General features: G+C 45.7%; 1 protein-coding gene across 2 annotated transcripts in view; it reads left to right on the forward strand.

The window, feature by feature from the left end:
• fbn2b (fibrillin 2b) overlaps positions 1 to 19,511 on the forward strand; it is a 58,037-nt gene that overhangs the window by 20,966 nt on the left and 17,560 nt on the right. For both annotated transcript variants that reach the window (XM_010871550.3, XM_020048896.2), the window contains exons 7-25: positions 2,260 to 2,457; positions 5,168 to 5,293; positions 9,175 to 9,300; positions 12,102 to 12,254; positions 12,704 to 12,901; positions 13,664 to 13,807; positions 14,000 to 14,119; positions 14,314 to 14,439; positions 14,763 to 14,885; positions 15,054 to 15,329; positions 15,460 to 15,513; positions 15,671 to 15,796; positions 16,089 to 16,214; positions 16,529 to 16,648; positions 17,339 to 17,476; positions 17,565 to 17,615; positions 17,786 to 17,911; positions 18,705 to 18,932; positions 19,323 to 19,448. In XM_010871550.3, coding sequence (XP_010869852.1) covers positions 2,260 to 2,457; positions 5,168 to 5,293; positions 9,175 to 9,300; positions 12,102 to 12,254; positions 12,704 to 12,901; positions 13,664 to 13,807; positions 14,000 to 14,119; positions 14,314 to 14,439; positions 14,763 to 14,885; positions 15,054 to 15,329; positions 15,460 to 15,513; positions 15,671 to 15,796; positions 16,089 to 16,214; positions 16,529 to 16,648; positions 17,339 to 17,476; positions 17,565 to 17,615; positions 17,786 to 17,911; positions 18,705 to 18,932; positions 19,323 to 19,448 — 2,685 coding nt within the window. The remainder of the gene's footprint in view (positions 1 to 2,259; positions 2,458 to 5,167; positions 5,294 to 9,174; positions 9,301 to 12,101; positions 12,255 to 12,703; positions 12,902 to 13,663; positions 13,808 to 13,999; positions 14,120 to 14,313; positions 14,440 to 14,762; positions 14,886 to 15,053; positions 15,330 to 15,459; positions 15,514 to 15,670; positions 15,797 to 16,088; positions 16,215 to 16,528; positions 16,649 to 17,338; positions 17,477 to 17,564; positions 17,616 to 17,785; positions 17,912 to 18,704; positions 18,933 to 19,322; positions 19,449 to 19,511) is intronic.

The following is a 19,511-nucleotide window of genomic DNA, read 5'->3' on the forward strand; positions in this document are numbered from 1 at the left end:
TAGTTCCGGATGGGCACATCTGCACAAGAGGTTGCTCCTCCATGGTCCCAACAAGGCCAGATTAATCAAGCCCAGATGTGAATGGCCACAAAAGCTGCAGTGGGTCTCTACTATTTAGAGGGGGACTCGCATTCCTGGTCTCAAATTGTCTAGGCAAGATTGTCAGGTCACTGGGTGAGCAGAAGAAGTGTAGGAGCAGTTAGATGTTGTTGGAATCTTTGTCCACTCTCTGTCTCTTGATTTCTTAGTCTCTTGGTATGTTAGTCCCTGTCTCTTAGTTTCAAAGTCTGTCTATCTCTTGGTCTCTGTCTCTCACTGCTGGGTTTGACCCACTTTTCCCTGTTATTTTCAGAATGGGCTGGCTATGATTTACCTTTCATTTAGCGGCCCAGGAAGTAATTTAGCAGCCCAACCACAACAAAGCTGACCTATATCTCTGTGCATCTTTTTCAAGAGGGTCAACATAGACCACTTCTTCAATGTTTATGTCCTTTTGACAATACCCCCTCTGACAATGTATTTTATTTTTATCAATTTAAAGTAATGAATGTGGGGAAGGCTCCACTAGGTTTAGTTTTAGTGTGAAACTACCAGTTTGGGCTAGGTTAAATTTAGGTATGAAGGTTAGGTTATCTAAGTTGAGGTTAGGTTAAGGTTTAGATTAGGTAAAGGGATAGGGTTTAGCTTATGGTTAAGATTAAGGTTAGGTTTAGGAAACATGGAATTTTTGTTGTTGTGTCCCCAGAAGGTTGGTAATACTGGACCGTATGTGTGTTCAATCATATGTGCCACTCATTGCCTTGAATCTGAATAGTAGCAAACATACATCTTTGCTAACAGTTGCAGTTTACAATGAAAACTAACACTCAAAAAGCATTAAGTATGTGAACAATACGTTGTTCATAGCCAAGAAACATGTGGACCATGTTTCACTTATGGAGATTTTAGGGTAAAAATCTGGTGCAGGGCTTCTAAAAATAAATATTTTATTGCTCCATTTGCCGGTTCAGAGGCAGGCAGCAGCACGCACAACACCTCTGTTGCTGTCATTGCTAACTGATGTCATATACAATAATGCTTACAGCAATAAAAAACCAAATCAAATAATCCAGAGCCTTTTTCTTGATGACTTTCTTCCCTCAGCTTTACATTTCTGTGCGCCACGTTCTTTTTCAGACTTAGTAGCCTCATGCAAAAGCCACTGACTGGATTTTTTTCTCCTTCCCTATGGCTGCAGGCCTCACAGCTGGCCAGGGAATGTCCGATCTATTATCCAGGATGATCATGGCCCGCCCGAATGGGACAAAATCCATAGGCTTTCATTAACAACAAAAATAATTATCTGAAAATACGTTTGACTACCATTTTACTCTGTGGCGGGGTGGGGGGCCTAAGTGACCACCTTGTCACTTGTGCCTGGGACCGGCCCTGGGCGCCACTATTGTAGTTAACAAGGTTTTTCCACCACACCAGAAGCCATCATTAGGCCCCTTTGAGTTTTATTATGTGCGACATCTTATTGCTCAAATGGTTTCAGCATGAGGTCATTGTGTTTGATTCGTGAAGTGCTGTTAACAAGATTATGTCACTGTGTTGTTGCACAGTGAGTAACGAAGCAAGGTGGAAGTGGAAGGACACTGTGTTCTTCTCATTGCTTTGTTTCTACGCGCACTGACACCTGATATTTGGGTTAGTTCAGTCAGAGAAGTTTCAAACCACTTCAGTATGGTCATGATAGCATCACCCGGATCCACCAGACCTGTGGACCAGATTCGGCCTCAGGTCTGGGCCAACAATATTTGTCATGGAAAGGTTGTTATTGATGGAAACTAGTTCTAAATGCTTTCACCATTATATACTTATCCAATTACACCAGTGAATAGGGAAACCCACTGTTCAATGCATTTCCAGACCTTTCCAGAATGTGCAGCAGCATACAATGTAGTCTAATGGGTTAAAAACTGGGGAGGTGAATTCATTCAAGAAATTAGGAATATATGCTATCTGCGCTCTCTTAGGGCACAATGTCTCCTACTGCAACATTTTAAGCCTACAGCAGGGTGTTCTTCTGTTGTATATTTACACATAATTCAATACAATGAATGGTGACCAGCAGAAATGCGAAATAGACTTGATTTAGGGTATTAACCCTTAGTTCATCTTTGGGTTACACAGAACATTCCGGAGACACTTTGATAGAAGTGAAACAAGACAGCGTGTACCAATGACTGACTCTCCTCCGTCCTTTCCTTCCACCAGACTACAGAACCGGGCCCTGCTTCACGCAGGTCAACAACCAGATGTGCCAGGGCCAGCTGAGTGGCATCGTGTGCACCAAGACGCTCTGCTGTGCCACCATTGGACGGGCGTGGGGACACCCCTGTGAGATGTGCCCCGCCCAACCTCACCCCTGTCGCAGAGGCTTCATCCCCAACATCCGCAGCGGAGCGTGCCAGGGTAGGTCACACGTGTGCACGCACGCAGGCTGATGTTTACACACACTTATAAACACACCTGGTTGATCTTCAGTCTAATAAACTCCGAAACTGAGTCACACACAAACACACACTATCCTCAGCGCCAACACTGTAATTAGTTCATCTCTCGCCGTCCCCAAGGAACAAAGTGTTTTATGGTTAATGTCAATGTAACGGTCCCCTAGCCTAATGCCTCTGATATTTCCCTGCAGCCTTTAACTACCACCCACCCAGAGAGACCATCACACATACACACACACACACACACACACTCATCAAAGGCTGAAAAAGAGAGAGGGAAGGAGAGAGTTCTCATTTCATCGCCACATGAACTGAGTTTCACCTTCCTTCATCAACATTCCAGCAGGCAGCCCCAGGTCCAGACTAGTGTCTGTGTAAATACAGACTGTCCACTCTCTCTTCATCGTCTGGCCCTAGCTGCCGCCCTTCCTCCACACTACCTAATGGCCAGCCAGCCTAACCAGTGAGTCTGTATCAATAGAGACACATGTTTAGGTTGTCCCCTAGGTAAACACAGCATCCCCCCAGGCCATGTTCAAACGGCCTCCGTGGAATGGAGCCTCGTCCACTGTGGATATTTTCATAGGAACTGTCTGGCCAGCGCTCTTGTGGTTAGATGCTGGGTTGCCTTTATGTATCGTCTTCAGAGGAGGACACCTTATTTGCTAACAATATGCAGCAGTCACCTGAGTGAAACACAATGGCCTTTTTGTGCCAAAAACGGTAACCTTAAATTAGCTGTGTGGGAGTCTGTGCCAGTTCAAGGCAGGTGGACATCGCCTCGGAGGTGCCTGTTTAGTGTTGACACATTCTCTGTAAGGTTTAGTGAAAGACACAAACCTATAGCCCAGCGGTTAGAGCAGGGCCGGTTCAAGGCATAAGGGACATAAGCAGTCACTTAGGGCCCCGGACCACTAGGCCTCCGACCTTTATGGAGACCCCAACCAACAGGGGAGAGGGGGCCTCAAATCAGTTTTTGCTTAGGGCTGCAAAAGGTTAGAGCCGGCACTGGGTTAGAGCATCTGACAAGTTACTGAAATTGAATGATTGAATCCCAGAGACAGCAAGGTGAAAAATCTGGTGTTCTGTCCTTGACCAAGACAGTTAAACCTAATTTCACCTAGGAGGCTCTCCAGGGAAGATTATCTCGTAAATTCCTAAAATATAAAAGAAAAAAAAGCCATACAATAGCAACGTTTATAGACCAGGCCACAGACGTGGCTCTATGGCAGTTATATTGTAATAAATTCCTTTCTCTTTTGAAGTTTTCTTTTTTCACATTCTTTCGAAGACCTTCTATCCGCCTGCTTCTATATATTGTATATACACACAACAAAGAGGGTACCTAATCACTGTAAACCCCCCTGAGAAAGGTCCAGAAGGAGCCAGTTCAAAGCACACATGCACAATAATCCCAATGTAAGGATAGCATTCCAGGCATCACGGATTTGGACGCTCATGCAGCCACTGGCATTCAACGATCCACAACACATTTTCAGGCTTTGTTAAGAGGGAACAGAGTTTGAAGATGTATGATTAGAAACAGGCAGTGCATGCATGTGTTATACATGTGTGTGTGTGTGTGTGTGTGTGTCAGCTCTTGTGTGGGAGTGCGCACGTAGGGGCAACTGTGTTACTGGCCAGTCTCTGTGTATGTATGTCGATTATTTTACTCTTGACCAGACTACCTAAACGTTCAGCATACAGGAACATCTAGAAACACTAAAAAATCTGAACCATTTTCTGGCCATCAGGGCCAGACTGCGAGCTAACAGTGTACATTTGTAAAGAGGGAAGCAAGGCGAGGTGTGACTGACTCTTTCCTCTTCATAAAAAAAACCCAATTACAAACTTCAGCTAACTTTACCAGAAAATTAATGGAAAATCTATTAGGGCGTGTGAGGATGTTTGTTTATTTTGGTGTCCAAATTACCTTTAAGTAACATCAAATTAAATGAGTTGACATGATTTTAAATGAGCTCACACTCCCTGATTACTTCCATAAATTTTTAGCTAAAGCTAACTAAAATTTGTAATGACTGTTAAAAAAAAAAACGACTTTTGGATTAGAGTTTTTGTTGGCCCATAGTCTTTATTTAGGTTAGGGACCACATCTTACATCATAACCACATTAGCTTGACCAATCAAAGACATTTACCTCAACATCTTCATTTTACTTAAGGCATGATGGACAATATAATGTACATTGTCACACCAAAGCCTTAGCCTTGGAATGTCTGCCTTTGTTCTGGAGTAGGAGTGCCGAAATATGTCCTCTGTTCTTTCCTGCTGCGTTTTATATATAATAAAGCAAAATAAGCTAATGAAAATGTATTTAGGCCATATGTCAAATCATGATTGATGATAGTACTATAAATGAATGGCTGCACCCTGCCTGCTTCACTTTAGCATCTGAGCTGCTGAATATAGGAGAGTGTGAAATCTCACATCTCACACATTACCATACTCAATGTAATTTAACGTTAGTTGGCAGTGACACTTCAGGAGATGTTTAGCTCATTAGGAGCCGATTCGAGGGTAACTCTTTAAGCGATTTATTTTAATGTGCTAACGGTCTCCATTCTGGCTGGTTTCCTACCACCCCACCCCTCCATTACTTTCTCTCTATTCCTCTCTTTCTTTTACCCCCATCTCACCTTCTCTTCTAGACGTGGATGAGTGTCAGGCTGTCCCCGGGCTGTGTGCTGGCGGAAACTGTATCAACACAGTGGGCTCGTATGAGTGTAAATGTCCTGCAGGCCATCGCCAGAGTGACACCAGCCACAAGTGTGAAGGTGAGTCACAAACAACGTGATGATTCATACTGGAATGTATCAGCTGCTTGTATTGAAGTGGGAATTCACTCGATGGGAGACTCATTGGCATTCATTTACATTTCGGATTAGCTCACTGAACTTTCTTGCCTTATCGAAAAATGGATTTGTGAAGGTTGTTTTGGCGTGGTTTAGTTGTGCACTGCTAAGACAGCCAGTGCCTGGCTTCGGCCGTTATCGGGGTCTCTAACGTGGAAGTTCACTCACTCACACAAACACGCGCACACAGACAAACTCTCACCAACACACACTCCAGTTAGGGGTTGCATTGCTAAGTGTTGATTGGGTGGAATTTAAACAATGTGGAATGAACAGGCAGGCTGAGGCATTTTGCAAGATGGGAGCCGTAGGCCATATGTCATAGGTGGGTTCCTAGCCCTTAATGGCTTGGAAGAACCTCCAAGACTGTTTTAGGCAGTTATTTAATATGCTTAACCCACTCTGTTAGACTGAAATCCACTTTGACATACACTTTGTCTTCCCCTCTACCTACCTTTAAGCTGGCCCAGTCCAGTTAGTGGAATTATAGTAACTCCATGGTTGTTTATACTGCAACACCATATTGTATCAGACTAGTGCATTACATCAATGGTAGTATACTATACCATAAAACAATTGCTTTGATCTAATGACTAATTGTTAAATAAATAATGTCACTCTACTACGCAAATGGCCAGAAACAAATATATGAAGACCACGTCTAAAATAAATCACATCTACAATAAATGAATTAAAGGTGAAACATTCAAACGCCAAAAGTTTCCAGTTTGAACTTTTATACAGACGTTCACCGTAAGACCCTTTATAGATGACTTCCAAAACAGTTCTACCTGGAACTCTTTCAGGGACAGCCAGGGAACCCTTTTGGGTTCCTTATTTTCTATATAGCGTAAAAGAGAAGTATTACACCCAGACCTCAGTGGGGTTAGGGTGTGGACCCACATACTCACAGTTCACCCATTGACCCCTCCCAGGCATTTGTTACAATGATACAAGCCAGAGAGTGACCAATAATAGGTCTGGTACCAACTCACTCCACACGCCAAACCTTATCTCTAACCTCAGTAACTATAATAGAAGAAGCCCCCACCCACTGAATGTCCTGCTCAGTGATACAGATTCTGGCTCTGCTCAAATACTGGAAATGCTTCCTTTTTTCCTGCCTTCAGTCTTTCCTTCCTTCTGTCTTTGAGGAAGGTGACAGTTGTGTTGTATTCTTTTTGAAGAAAGTGTATAACTTTCCAGTTAATGTACATTATTGGCAGTTTATAGAATGTTTTAGAGTTTGAAATTGGGATTCGCGCTCTGAAGAAGTGATTTTCCAAGCAAACAGCTACTTATAAATGTATAACCTTAAAAATATATTTTTTTAATTCCCAAATCAAGTATGTCCCCCTTTAACATTCCCCTAATGGCAACTTATTATTTTAGTTACAGAAACAAAATGTCCCTGTTGGATAAGGATTGTGCCAACATTCAAGAATCCTTGAATTAGTTGGAAATGTGGGAAGGATTCACCTCAAACCCACTTAATGGTGTCCCGTCACGGTCCTTTCTAATGGCTGGATTGGGCTGCTGCAGCTTTACAGTGGCTGGATGCCGGATGCCTATTGGCTGGACTAGTAGGAGAGGTGCCATGTGCCCAAGTGTTTCAAGCCCTGTGGGGCGAGAGGCTGCGCATGGGGTGGAGGTCTTTGGAGATCCGTTAACTAATTACAGGACAATGGGAGACTGTAGTGGATCAGCCCTTGGCCTGAGGCTCCATATATGGGCCTTGTTTAGGCCAAAGTGGTGGGTGGATGCTGGATGGGGCTGCTTTTAGGGAACATTGTTTTAGAACATCATTGGGGCAGTTAGTCTCAATGACAAGCATTCCAATGCCCATAAAAGGAGTGGAGCCATCCATAACTATCGATACCCAGATACCTCAAATAGAACAGCGCTTAGAGTGACACATTCAATCACCATTTTGTTCGTTTAAGTTATCCCAGACTGTGGTCTGTATTACAAAGGGAAAATGGGTTTCAAAATGCCCTCCAAGTTTATGCACAGACATGGCCTCGTGTCCCTTTCCTGTGCAGCCAGGATTGGAGCTGTTACCATCTCAGGGAGGTAGTTCTTCTTGGCCAAAGCAACCTACTTGATTTCATGGTGTGTTTTTTTATTTTTCTATTTTTTCAGTCTTGTTTCGCACTCATTTTGTTCCCCCTCCATTTCTTTGCACTCCATTTTCCTTCCATAAATATAGTTTAGTGGAGCTTTAGAGCTTTAGATGGAACTTTATATTCAAAGACCTCCTGATAGCATTTGACTCTTATTGACCCACATATACACACACACACACACACACACACACACACACAGAGGATCTCATAACACACAATGAAGATTGAACAGTAGTAATTTATCCAGGTGGCAGACATTTCCCTCTCTCCATACACACACACACACACACACACACAATCCATGTCTGAATTGTGTAAAGTCTAGATCGTTTCGAGGGGAATGCTGACACCATGTTTATTTTGCAGCAGTTTTATGACTTGAGGAGAACCTGTTCCCACCGCAGTCGAACAACAGTCAGCAGGGAACCCAGTGCCTCCTAACTTCATCACACACATGCGCACGCATGCGCACACACACACGTACGCACGCACGCACACACCCACACAGCCACATAGACAGCATTAATGCTTACCCTCATGTATGTACTGCCAACACACACACACACCACTTAACGCATATCATTCAGCTGCACACGTTTAGGACCTGCCTCCACACCTCACACGCGCCCCGCTATACATACACGTGCACTGTCATTTGACTTAAGAAAAGTAATTATGTGTCAGTATAAGTAAGTGTGGCACTTCATTAAAACCCATTGCCTGCTAGAGCTATGCTTCTCACTCACCATCTGGGTAAGTCTGTATCAGTTTTGAGCACCTGTTCCTTTCTTGGCAATATTTACCAAGCTCTCTAAAGTGGCTGGGCAGTGTTGGTTAACGCGTCGTTACTCCAGGACTCCAGTGTAGACTCGGCTGTGTGTTTAGGATTGTTGTCTTACTGAAAGGTGAACCTTAACTCCAGTCAAAGGTTTTTTGCAGACTGATGCAGGATTTCCTCTAGAATGTTGCTATTTCTGTCTCCATCTGTCTTGCCCTAAGCCTGAGAAGTGTCTCAGTCCATGCTGATGAAAAGCATCCCCATAACATCCAACCACCGTCAAGTATTGCTGAGGGCTTTTTTAGGGAGATTTGCTGCGTTGGCTGTGCAACACATCTAGAGCTTTGAAATTAGGCCAAAATGGTTGATTTTGGTCTCATCTGACCAAATAACCTTTTACCACAGCTCTGCTGCACCTTCTACATTAGTTACGGCAAAATCCAAAGAGGACCTGATGAGGCAGGCTTTCTCCACACCACTCTTTGAGGAGCGCCAGGATAAATTGTCTGTTGAGGAAGCTAAACTGTTGGAAGCTGCACATTGACATTGGTTTCTCTGTATCCTGTATATATAACCTATCTCTGCTGAAATTGACAATACGTACGTATTATCATTGTACCAGTTCAAGTAGCATTGTGCTAAGACACAGAAGTAAAATACACAGGATGCACAGTAATACCCAGAACGTAACCAGTGTTCAGTACCAGTGCTCACCTGGGGCAGCAGCGTGTACTCAGTGCGGGCAAGCGTGTTTGTATGTTGAGTGTGAACAGTGTGAGACACTGTTGTGTGGCCTGAGGAGGTGGCGAGGAGGACCTGATGATTCTTGTGGTGATGTCATTGTGGTGATGTCATTGTGGTGATGTCATTGTGTTGATGTCATTGTTTGTGTGTCTCAGACATAGACGAGTGCAGCACCATCCCAGGTGTGTGCGACGGAGGTGAGTGCACCAACACGGCCGGCAGCTACGTCTGCACATGTCCACGCGGTTACGTCACCAGCACCGACGGTGCCAGATGTGTAGGTAAGTTACCTCCGCTGCCCCCCAACCCCCCCCCCCCCCCCCCCCTCCTCTCCTTCCTGTTAGCCATCTGGCAAGCCACTGAAGCCTCGGTCTTGCTCCTTTTCTCCCTCCATTCCTCCCTCCTTCCCAATGACAAGCGCTCCGCTGAGTCATGCAGGTCTCCGGTCATTGGGAGCAGGGCCAGGCATCTGCGCTCGGCCTTGACTGTTGTACGGCGGCTAACATTAGCACTTCTCTGACTCACACCCTGAAACACGGCCAGTAGTTAATGCTGAGCGCCTGCAATCTTCAGCAGCTCATCTCATAAAGGCCGCCAGGGAGCTTGGCCCTGTTGCTTTTGAACAGTGTTTGAATGGGAGCCCGCCACTCAATTCCCTTTCATTCAAGGTCCCTGTTGTAGCCAAGCAAAACCACTTGATTACTTTAATTGAAAAGTTGTGCGCTCCGAAGCCTCCTAGGGCAGCAGAATGCACGATTAAAATTCTCTCCTGGGTCAGGTTTTGTCAGACCCCCACTCTCTCTAGCACGCAACCCCTTTTTCATCATCGTCTGAGGATCTCTGCTGTGCTGGCTTTTTGTCTTTTTTACAAAAGGGAAACGGGGTGAAAATGTCACGCGAACAACAAACAGTGTCAACGTTAATCCACACGAAGGCCTACGTTCTGTTCTGCTTGACCGGGTCATGTGGCAGGTTGTTTAGCGTCAAGGTAGAAGGCATCTGGACCCAGTTAGAGACCAAATGGAGAACCAAGCTGACGTCACCAGGACTACAAGCAAGACGAGACAAAGAAGAGGGGGAGGAAAAGAGGAAAAGAATCCAAAATATCTCTGGTCTGTTCCACAACAAAGGGGGAGCAGGAGAGAAGAAAGGGAGGAAAAAGAGATAGATGAGAATGAGAGAAATGACCAAGAGGGTTGGGAAGTGTACCCAGATTGGGAACATGCAAGGAGGAAATGAGCTGTTGGCCTTCAGGTTGAAGGTCTAGACGGGAGAGTCCACTGACCTAGAAGTCTTCCTTGCTCTATGGATCTCAGTCTCTTTCTCATGGGTCTTTTACACGCTCTCTTCCCCATCCTGCTCTGCTCTTTAACCCAGTGGACTCTCTTCTCCTCTCTTCCATCTGTAGTCACACTGAAGCCATTTCCCTCCGCTAACATTCCTCCTATCCCAGCTAGAGATGCTTACTGTTGACTCTGGCATGAGGTCTCCCCTGTCTTCTCTCTATCCCTCCCTTTCACTCCATCTTTCTCCAAATGGACAAACCGTGTCTCCCACGCTTCTTCATTCCCATACAGTACCTCTGCCTTTCTTTTCTCGTTCTCCTCCTGGACCTTTTCTTATTTGTCCCCATTGTTATTTTCTTGAGTTTTCTCACCCTGTGCATCCATTCATCTGTCAAGTGTCAGTGACTTGTAGGGTCCCCAGGAAGAGATCACATCATATATCCAGCCAAAAAACCCACGCTGTGGCTGGCTCCCATGTACGTCCGGCGATTTAGCCCTGTCTGCTTGGGCGCATTCCACCACTGGTTTCCTCTTTGACATGACCCACTTTTCTGGATTCAGCCCCCTTCCAGTAGCCCCCCGTTACTTCCCCCGCTGTGGCTGGGAACACATGAGCTGAGTGGGGGGGCTGACGGTCTAGGAATGCCGGCTCTGGTCAGGCTGAGTTCTGGGTCGCCTGAGCATTGGCCCTGGCCTGGCGTTGGTCTGAGGTAGCGTAGCAAGAAGAAGTGGACCAGAGGGACCTGTTTTGCCCGACACTAATCAGCCTTATTGGCCGGTCTGTGGCGCTGTGAAAACCCTGTCTGTGAAAAATGAAGCGTGTGTTTGTCTCTCACTGTTGACTAGTTCAGGGTCTGCTTCCAATTGAAGTCATCGTCGTTCTCTTCACCAACCTCCCCCGTCACTCTCTCCTGTCTCCCTCCTTTGCCTCCTCATCGTGAGTCCTCCTCCACACCTCCCGCAATCCTGCCCCAAGGAGGTTAGGGAGGGAGAAAGGACGGGGCTAGCGTTGGGCTGTTCAACGGGCGTGGCTGTAAGTCTTGAATGCACAGCTTCTCATGTCCAACGTAATTGGCCAGGATTGCTCCACATGGAACTAATTAATTCCAGACTGCTGGCTCATTAGCCAAGTTAATCGACTTGCGCTCCCACCCCCCCCCCCCCTTCTTTCTTCCTCTCTCTTTTCCCTAACACTTTCATCCACATTACGCACATAAACACACGCACATACCAAGGGACTTCACCTCTTTACCACTTACCTCAAACACACCCCCATTCACCCTTCCCCCATGCACCCGACTGACCCTGACCCGAGGGACTGTAACAAACAACAGGACCATTTTAGGAGTCCATGTAGATGCCTGTGGTGTGTCAAGACCCCTCAGATCGTTACAGCTCTCTGCTCATAAATGAGTTTCCTCTGCTACCATGTTGAACTGGGAAAGGGGCAGGGGAGAGCTTTCTTGGGGAGAGGTAACACTGGTGTTTGGGAATGGCTGCCTCCTGACCGCTACACCTCTGTTCCCACTCCCCAAACTGAGCTGGAAGGTGACGGTCTTTGGAATTTTCTTTCCGTCCTCAAGAATGTACAAAACCTTGTTTACCACTCGTCAACTGCGACCCAATAGAAATTCCCTGCAACCCACATCTGTGGAATACAAGCCTTTTGTTTGTTTTTCTTCACATATTTAGGCTGAAATCTGTTAGGACATGGTGGGCGTAAAGGTTAAAGAGTGTTTACAACCCAAGAGCTATTTGAGTGACTCATTGTAAAATATACTGCCCTCTCCCCCCAGACCAGCGCCTGGGCACGTGTTTCTCAGCGTTGGCCAATGGGCGATGTGCAGGCGACCTACAGGGCCAGTTTACCAAGATGCAGTGCTGCTGTGACACTGGCCGCTGCTGGGCCTCTGGACAGATCCCTGAGATGTGCCCTGTCAGGGGGTCTGGTGAGTACGCACACACACACACACACACACACACTCTCTCTTTATGCATTTATTCTCATTACCTGTCCCTGTTCATCTTCCCTAGTTATTTTGTATATTTTTTTAATATTATTCTGAATAAACAGCCTGAAAATGTTGAATTGAAAATAAAGAAGCTGTCATGTAAATTCCCTCTGTGTGGGAAAGGGGCCAAAGAACATGAGATCATGACTAACAACAAAAGATGTGGCAACAGGGTGTGGATAGTGACCCATATATCTTATATGTATATGTGTGTTTGCGTGTGTGTATGTATATTTATGTATAGCTCTACACAGACACAAAGTGAACATACATGTACACACACAGACACACACACACACACACACACACCATGAACATTGAAATTGGTCAAAGTGACACAAAGTCGTTCTTTCGACGTGAACCCTTTTCAATCGTCCTAACAACAGATGAATACAGGAGGCTGTGCATTGAGGGGGTAGCCCACGGCACGGGGAACGTACATTTCCCCCATGGTGTTTTCCTTAACGGTGGTGGCTACCCCAGCAAAGGTGGCATCAACAACCGTTATCCCTATCCCAACGGACCCAATGGCTACGGTCCTAATGGCAACGGCGGCGGAGGAAACGGAGGCGGCCGTGATGTTGGTGAGTGAAGCCACCAACATTGCAAGTGTTTTTAGCGTTTAACACAACCGTGTGTGAAATATTGATAGGACACTCTACATGTCCCAATGGTAACATTCTCCCCGGGCTTTATTGTTGCATAAAGTCAGTTTCAGGAGTCATAACAGATTGGGATTTTTGCTAATTAAGAGAATAATGTATCATAGCTTGCCATTTACCTCATCAAAACATTGTTTTAATAAGTGTTGTTAAAGGGGATGCATTGTAAGCATTTAGGTGAACTGCACAGGACAAGTACAGCACAGTTTATTGTTAGTGGCTGACGTTAGCCAGCTAGCTAGTTATCCTGTCTAAAGTAGGTCCATTGACAGTGTCCAAATTATGAAGATGTGGCCAACAACACCAGACAAGGCAAAAACAAAAGCGCGGTTGACGTTAACATTTAACTTTTTTGTTAGCTTTAGAGTAGGCCTACTCTTGCTCAGTTCCGTTGAATCTCTACTTGACATTGAAAATAGTGCTTTGTGGGTTGTTTAAACAAATACAAAAATCTGTTGATATTTGTGAAAACAAACCCCATTTTGTGGTTATATGTTACCATGTCCTTAAACACTGTGTTGTTACTTCAGACACTGTAAAAAAACAAAACGTGTACCGCCTACCCTTGAAGATGTGTGTCAGAGATTCACGTAACCTCAATGTAAAAATAATTATAAGCTCTATGTTTTAGAAAAGAAACGGCACCGTGTGATATTCTAATGTGATTGTGTGCGGTTTTCTCAGCTCCTGTGTCGGTCAATGACACCGTGGACGTGTGTAAACATTTCACCAACCTGTGTCTGAACGGTCGCTGTATCCCCACACCCACCAGTTACCGATGTGAATGTAACATGGGGTACAGGCCGGACGTACGCGGGGAGTGCATCGGTAAGCGGACTCAAGTGATTTGTTGGGATGGACAAATTATATATATATATATATATATATATATATATATATATGTATATATACGCTACTGCCATCTACAGACCAAATGTTGGAATTGGCGCACCCCGGATTTCACTGTTGAACTTATTATTCTTCCTCTCGTCTCCTTTCCTCCGCTAATACCCCCTTGAGATGTGGATGAATGCGTCAGCAACCCCTGTGTCAATGGGGACTGTGTCAACACACCTGGATCATACCACTGCAAATGTCACGAAGGTTACCAGGGCACCCCCACCAAACAGGCCTGCATAGGTATGTTTCCATCACAGTGATACATGTTTTATTTCAACACTTTCATTCTATAGATTGCCTGGGTTGGCATTACTGACTGTGTTTGTACAGCAATAACACCACAAGATGGACAGGTACCAGAACAGACTGGTACCTTAACCGGCTTATTGTCGCACTGAGCTTAAACGCCCCCCTCCGTCCAATCCTCCCCACAGACATTGATGAGTGCATTGTGAACGGTGTGATGTGTCGTAATGGACGTTGTGTCAACACTGACGGAAGCTTCCAGTGCATCTGCAATGCTGGCTTTGAACTCACTCCTGATGGGAAGAACTGCATAGGTAAACTACACCAATAGTTAACTTAGTATTAATAGCATGTATTGCACTTGTTACATGGTAATAAGCCTGTTACATGGTAATCAAATTAGTAGGTTTCTGGCATAGTGTGCCCACTAGGTATGATAATAATAAAACCCTACATGGTGTAAAGTAAGAGTGGTTTAATGCCTACAACGTATAAAGCCTACGTGGTGTAAAGTAAGAGTGGTTTAATGCCTACAACGTATAAAGCCTACGTGGTGTAAAGTAAGAGTGGTTTAATGCCTAAAAGGTATAAAGCCTACGTGGTATGAAGCCTAACTCACCAACACATCTTCTTCCAGATCATGATGAGTGTGCCACCACCAACATGTGCCTGAATGGAATGTGTATCAACGAGGATGGAAGCTTCAAGTGCATCTGTAAACCTGGCTTTGCTCTGGCGCCTAACGGACGCTATTGTACAGGTAAGCCTTGTGACATTGTTTCAGGATGTGTATAAAGGTGTTTCCAGGTTACTGACTGTAGCTCCCATTAGGAGGGTTGCTGCTGAGGAATTTCTTGCTAAATGAAAATGGCTGATTAAAATGTTGACATTCATGTATAAAAAAATGTCCCGCGGTCTACCCTCTCAGACATCGATGAGTGCCTGACGCCAGGCATCTGCATGAACGGACGATGCATCAACTCCGAGGGCTCCTTCCGCTGCGAGTGCCCACCGGGCCTGGCCATCGATGTGGACGGGAGAGTGTGTGTGGACACGCACATGCGCACCACCTGCTACGGCGCCATCAAGATGGGCACTTGCTCAAGGCCGTTCCCAGGCGCCGTCACTAAGTCCGAGTGCTGCTGCGCCAGTCCCGAACATGGCTTCGGAGAGCCCTGCCAGCCCTGCCCTGCGCGGAACTCAGGTGAACAAAACAGCTAACGCTAACCGCTTCAGAACACATCAATAGAGTAGCGTTTCTGAGATCCTGAGATCATGAGAATGATATACCTTCAGGTATTTTGTTGAACTGTATGGTTTTTCTTGCTTCTCAGCCGAGTTCCAGGCGGTGTGCAGCAGTGGTATTGGCATCACGGCTGACGGCAGAGGTGAGTGATGTCACTGGTCCTGGTTCCTGTTAAGTCTCAGTGGTTTTGGAGCCTGCCCTACCTTCACTGCTCGTTATGCTGGCGTTTAACAGACTCCCTTTGAACATTCCAAGGCATCCTTCCAGAAATGTTTGGGTTTGTTTGTGTGTCTCCTTAGATATCAATGAGTGTGCTCTGGACCCAGACATCTGTCAGAACGGCATGTGTGAGAACCTACGAGGCAGCTACCGCTGCATTTGTAACATTGGCTACGAGTCAGACTCCAGCGGCAAGAACTGCGTGGGTGAGTTAGTGCTCCTGTATCCAATCTCCAATGTCTAGTGGAAAGTATCAACCAGACTGAACCTTTTTCAGGTCTTTTAATACTTGAAAGGTGATCTGAAGTCAAATCCGGTGCTTCATTCCACACCTTCAATACTTCTGTGAGGTGTCAAAATGTCGGACAAACTATGTTTTTTCGGGACAAATTATCCTAACAAATTTGAAAAATGCACAAATTAGGTATTATTTTAGTTGGTTTGTGTAGCGCCTGTTGCATCTGATGTCCTCTTTTCTCCAACCGTCTTGTCTGCCAGACATCAATGAGTGCCTAGTGAACCGTCTGCTATGTGACAACGGTCTGTGTAGAAACACGCCTGGCAGCTACACTTGCTCCTGTCCCAAAGGCTTTGTCTTCAAACCGGACTCGGAGACCTGCGAAGGTACTCAGAACCCTTCACACACACTTTAACCAAAAACTATTCACCTTATCAGACAATATCAGTCTGCATACTGCTTACTCAACCACAGTACCTAAAGACATCTAAGTTCCTCCATTGTATTCACTGTTCATACAATTTGACACATTGAAGCTGTGAAATCCGTTTGATTCGTTTGAACTGCGACTCTTCAGCATGTTGACACACGTGAAGATGGATTAATTGGAGTCAAATAGACCATCAAAATACATTGACCACGTGTTGGCCTGCATCCTCTGTCCCCCTCCCCTAATCTTGCTTGTATCCGTGTGTTTCAGATATCAACGAGTGTGAGTCCAGCCCCTGTGTCAACGGACTCTGCCGGAACATCGCTGGCTCCTTCAACTGCGAGTGTTCCCATGGCAGCAAACTGGACTCCACCAACACCATCTGCGTGGGTAAGAGGCTGGGGCGTCCATGGCCACTGTCCTGATTCTGAAGGGTTCTGATACGAACCTCTGTCAGAGAACGATCATCAACAGAGTGAAGAGCACGATCTCTGACAGACATTCTATTCCTTCTAGGAGGTTCATTACAGTCCAAATAAACAAAGACAATGTCAGTTTTCAGAGCGTGTCCTGCCACTTTTCCATCTACAGATGTAATCTGGGTGGGATGTATCATTAGAATAAACACCAATATGAGTTGGCCTTGTCAGTTTGATAGAGCTGTTTTATGTTCAAAGCAGTCATACTATGTTCAAATCCATTTCTCAGTGGCAAGCGTATACATTGTGGTCAAGGTTTTGGGTGGCCCAGTGGTCTCTGGAGAAGAAATTCATGTGCAGTTTGTTATGACTGGTTTCCTAGACCATTAGGACTGCCATAGAAAATGAGTAAAGTAAATGATGCATGTGACTCGTTACGGGCTGGGGTAAAATGGCAGCTGTTGAATGGGACACATACAGTTACTAATCACTGCATGCAATGAATGGGGCTCTACATGAAAATGAAACGTGTGTGCGTTGTTGTTTTACGGTACATTTTCTACGCCATGAGTTGTCTTAAGGGCCTTCAGTGACAACCAGACTCTCTGTCCATCCTGTCTCTCCCCGCTCCTTCCCTTTCACTACCCCTATCCCTTTACAGACAGCATGAAGGGAACCTGCTGGCTAAACATCCAAGATGGCCGTTGTGAGGTCAACATTAATGGAGCCACACTTAAGTCTGAGTGCTGCTCTACCCTGGGAGCCGCCTGGGGCAGCCCCTGCGAACGCTGTGAAATCGGTCAGTACACACGGTTAAACACACTCAGATCTCTAACGGACATAATGAAGTGTAAGGTGCGTATTTGAACTGCTGTCCCTCTCCACAGACACCGCCTGCTCTAGAGGGTTCGCTCGTATGAAGGGAGTCACCTGTGAAGGTAAGACTATTAGCCCGCACACACACACACACACACACACACACACTGAAATATGACACGTGAGGAAGCTATGCCTCTCTCCCTGTGGTATTCAACCCTCCCTCACTCCACAGAGAGAAAGTTATAAGCCATGGAGGGCACTCAGTCCTGTAATAATTTTTTCTTTCCAGACATCAATGAGTGTGAGGTGTTCCCCGGGGTGTGCACCAACGGGCGCTGCGTCAACACCCAGGGCTCCTTCCGTTGCGATTGTGCTGAGGGACTCACTCTGGATGGCAGCGGGCGCACCTGCGTGGGTAAGACAACACTGAACTCTTACACGCATGTCTGTAAATACCCAAGGCCAGTGTTAGCATACATACCCAAGGCCAGTGTTAGCATACATACCCAAGGCCAGTGTTAGCATACATACCCAAGGCCAGTGTTAGCATACACACCCAAGGCCAGTGTTAGCATACATACCCAAGGCCAGTGTTAGCATACACACCCAAGGCCAGTGTTAGCATACATACCCAAGGTCCTTGTTAGCATACATACCAAAGGCCAGTGTTATCATACATACCCAAGGCCAGTGTTAGCATACACATCCAAGGTCAGTGTTAGCATACATACCCAAGGCCAGTGTTAGCATACATACCCAAGGTCCTTGTTAGCATAAATACCTGAGGCCAGTTTTAGTGTTAATACCAGAGGCTAGTCTTACAGTGAATACTTGAGGCCAGTGTAAGCGTAAATACCTGAGGCCAATGTTATTGTAAATATCTGAGGCCAATATTAGCATAAATACCAGAGGCCAGTGTTATTGTAAATATCTGAGGCCAATATTAGCATAAATACCAGAGGCCAATGTTATTGTAAATATCTGAGGCCAATATTAGCATAAATACCAGAGGCCAATGTTATTGTAAATATCTGAGGCCAATATTAGCATTAATACCAGAGGCCAGTGTTATTGTAAATATCTGAGGCCAATATTAGCATAAATACCTGAGGCCAATGTTATTGTAAATATCTGAGGCCAGTGTTGAATCCCCAGTGCAGTTCTATTTAACTTACATTTGTCCATCCGGCTTCCTGTCTGTCCCCCAGACGTGCGCAGCGAGCAGTGCTACATGAAGTGGCACGAGGATGAGTGTGGCGAGCCACTGCCCGGCCGCTACCGTGTGGACATGTGCTGCTGCTCGGTCGGGGCGGCCTGGGGCCTGGACTGTGAGGAGTGTCCCAAAGAGGGCTCCCCAGAGTACAAGGCCATATGCCCGCGAGGACCAGGCTTCGCCAATCGAGGAGACATACTGACCGGCAGACCCTTCTACAAAGGTAGGAGCTGATCCACGGCAACCAGTCGTGGGAACCCCTTTCATTTGATTTTAATTACACTTTCACAACAATGTAACGTTTAGCCCTTTATGAGCATCAAATAAAAGCATCATAATCTTCTGAACACCACTGGGTATTTTGGTGACACTAAACTGTTTCGAGTGTTTGCCGACTGTTGCGATGAGCTGCCAGAAACCTAACAACTACACAGTTATGGTCTTACAATATTATCTCATCTGCTGACCTTGACATTCACGAGATAACGTTGATATAAACCTGACTGGATACAGAAGGATTCGGCCAAACCCTGTTGGTGTCCATTTTATGTCAATTCCACGGTCAGTCCGGCGCTAACCCCCGCTGTCCCTCTGTTGTGTTGTTTATCCACAGATGTGAATGAGTGCAAGGTGTTCAACAGCCTTTGTTCCCACGGAACGTGTCGCAACACGATCGGCAGCTTCAAATGTCGCTGCAGCCGGGGATTTGCCCTGACCATGGAAGAGAGGAACTGCACGGGTACGGAGTATTCAGACTGTGTTCATATCTAATCTGAAATGCAAAATGTTGCTTTGCCACAGA

The sequence above is a fragment of the Esox lucius genome, chromosome 8 (assembly GCF_011004845.1).
Source record: "Esox lucius isolate fEsoLuc1 chromosome 8, fEsoLuc1.pri, whole genome shotgun sequence".
Lineage (NCBI taxonomy): Eukaryota > Metazoa > Chordata > Actinopteri > Esociformes > Esocidae > Esox > Esox lucius.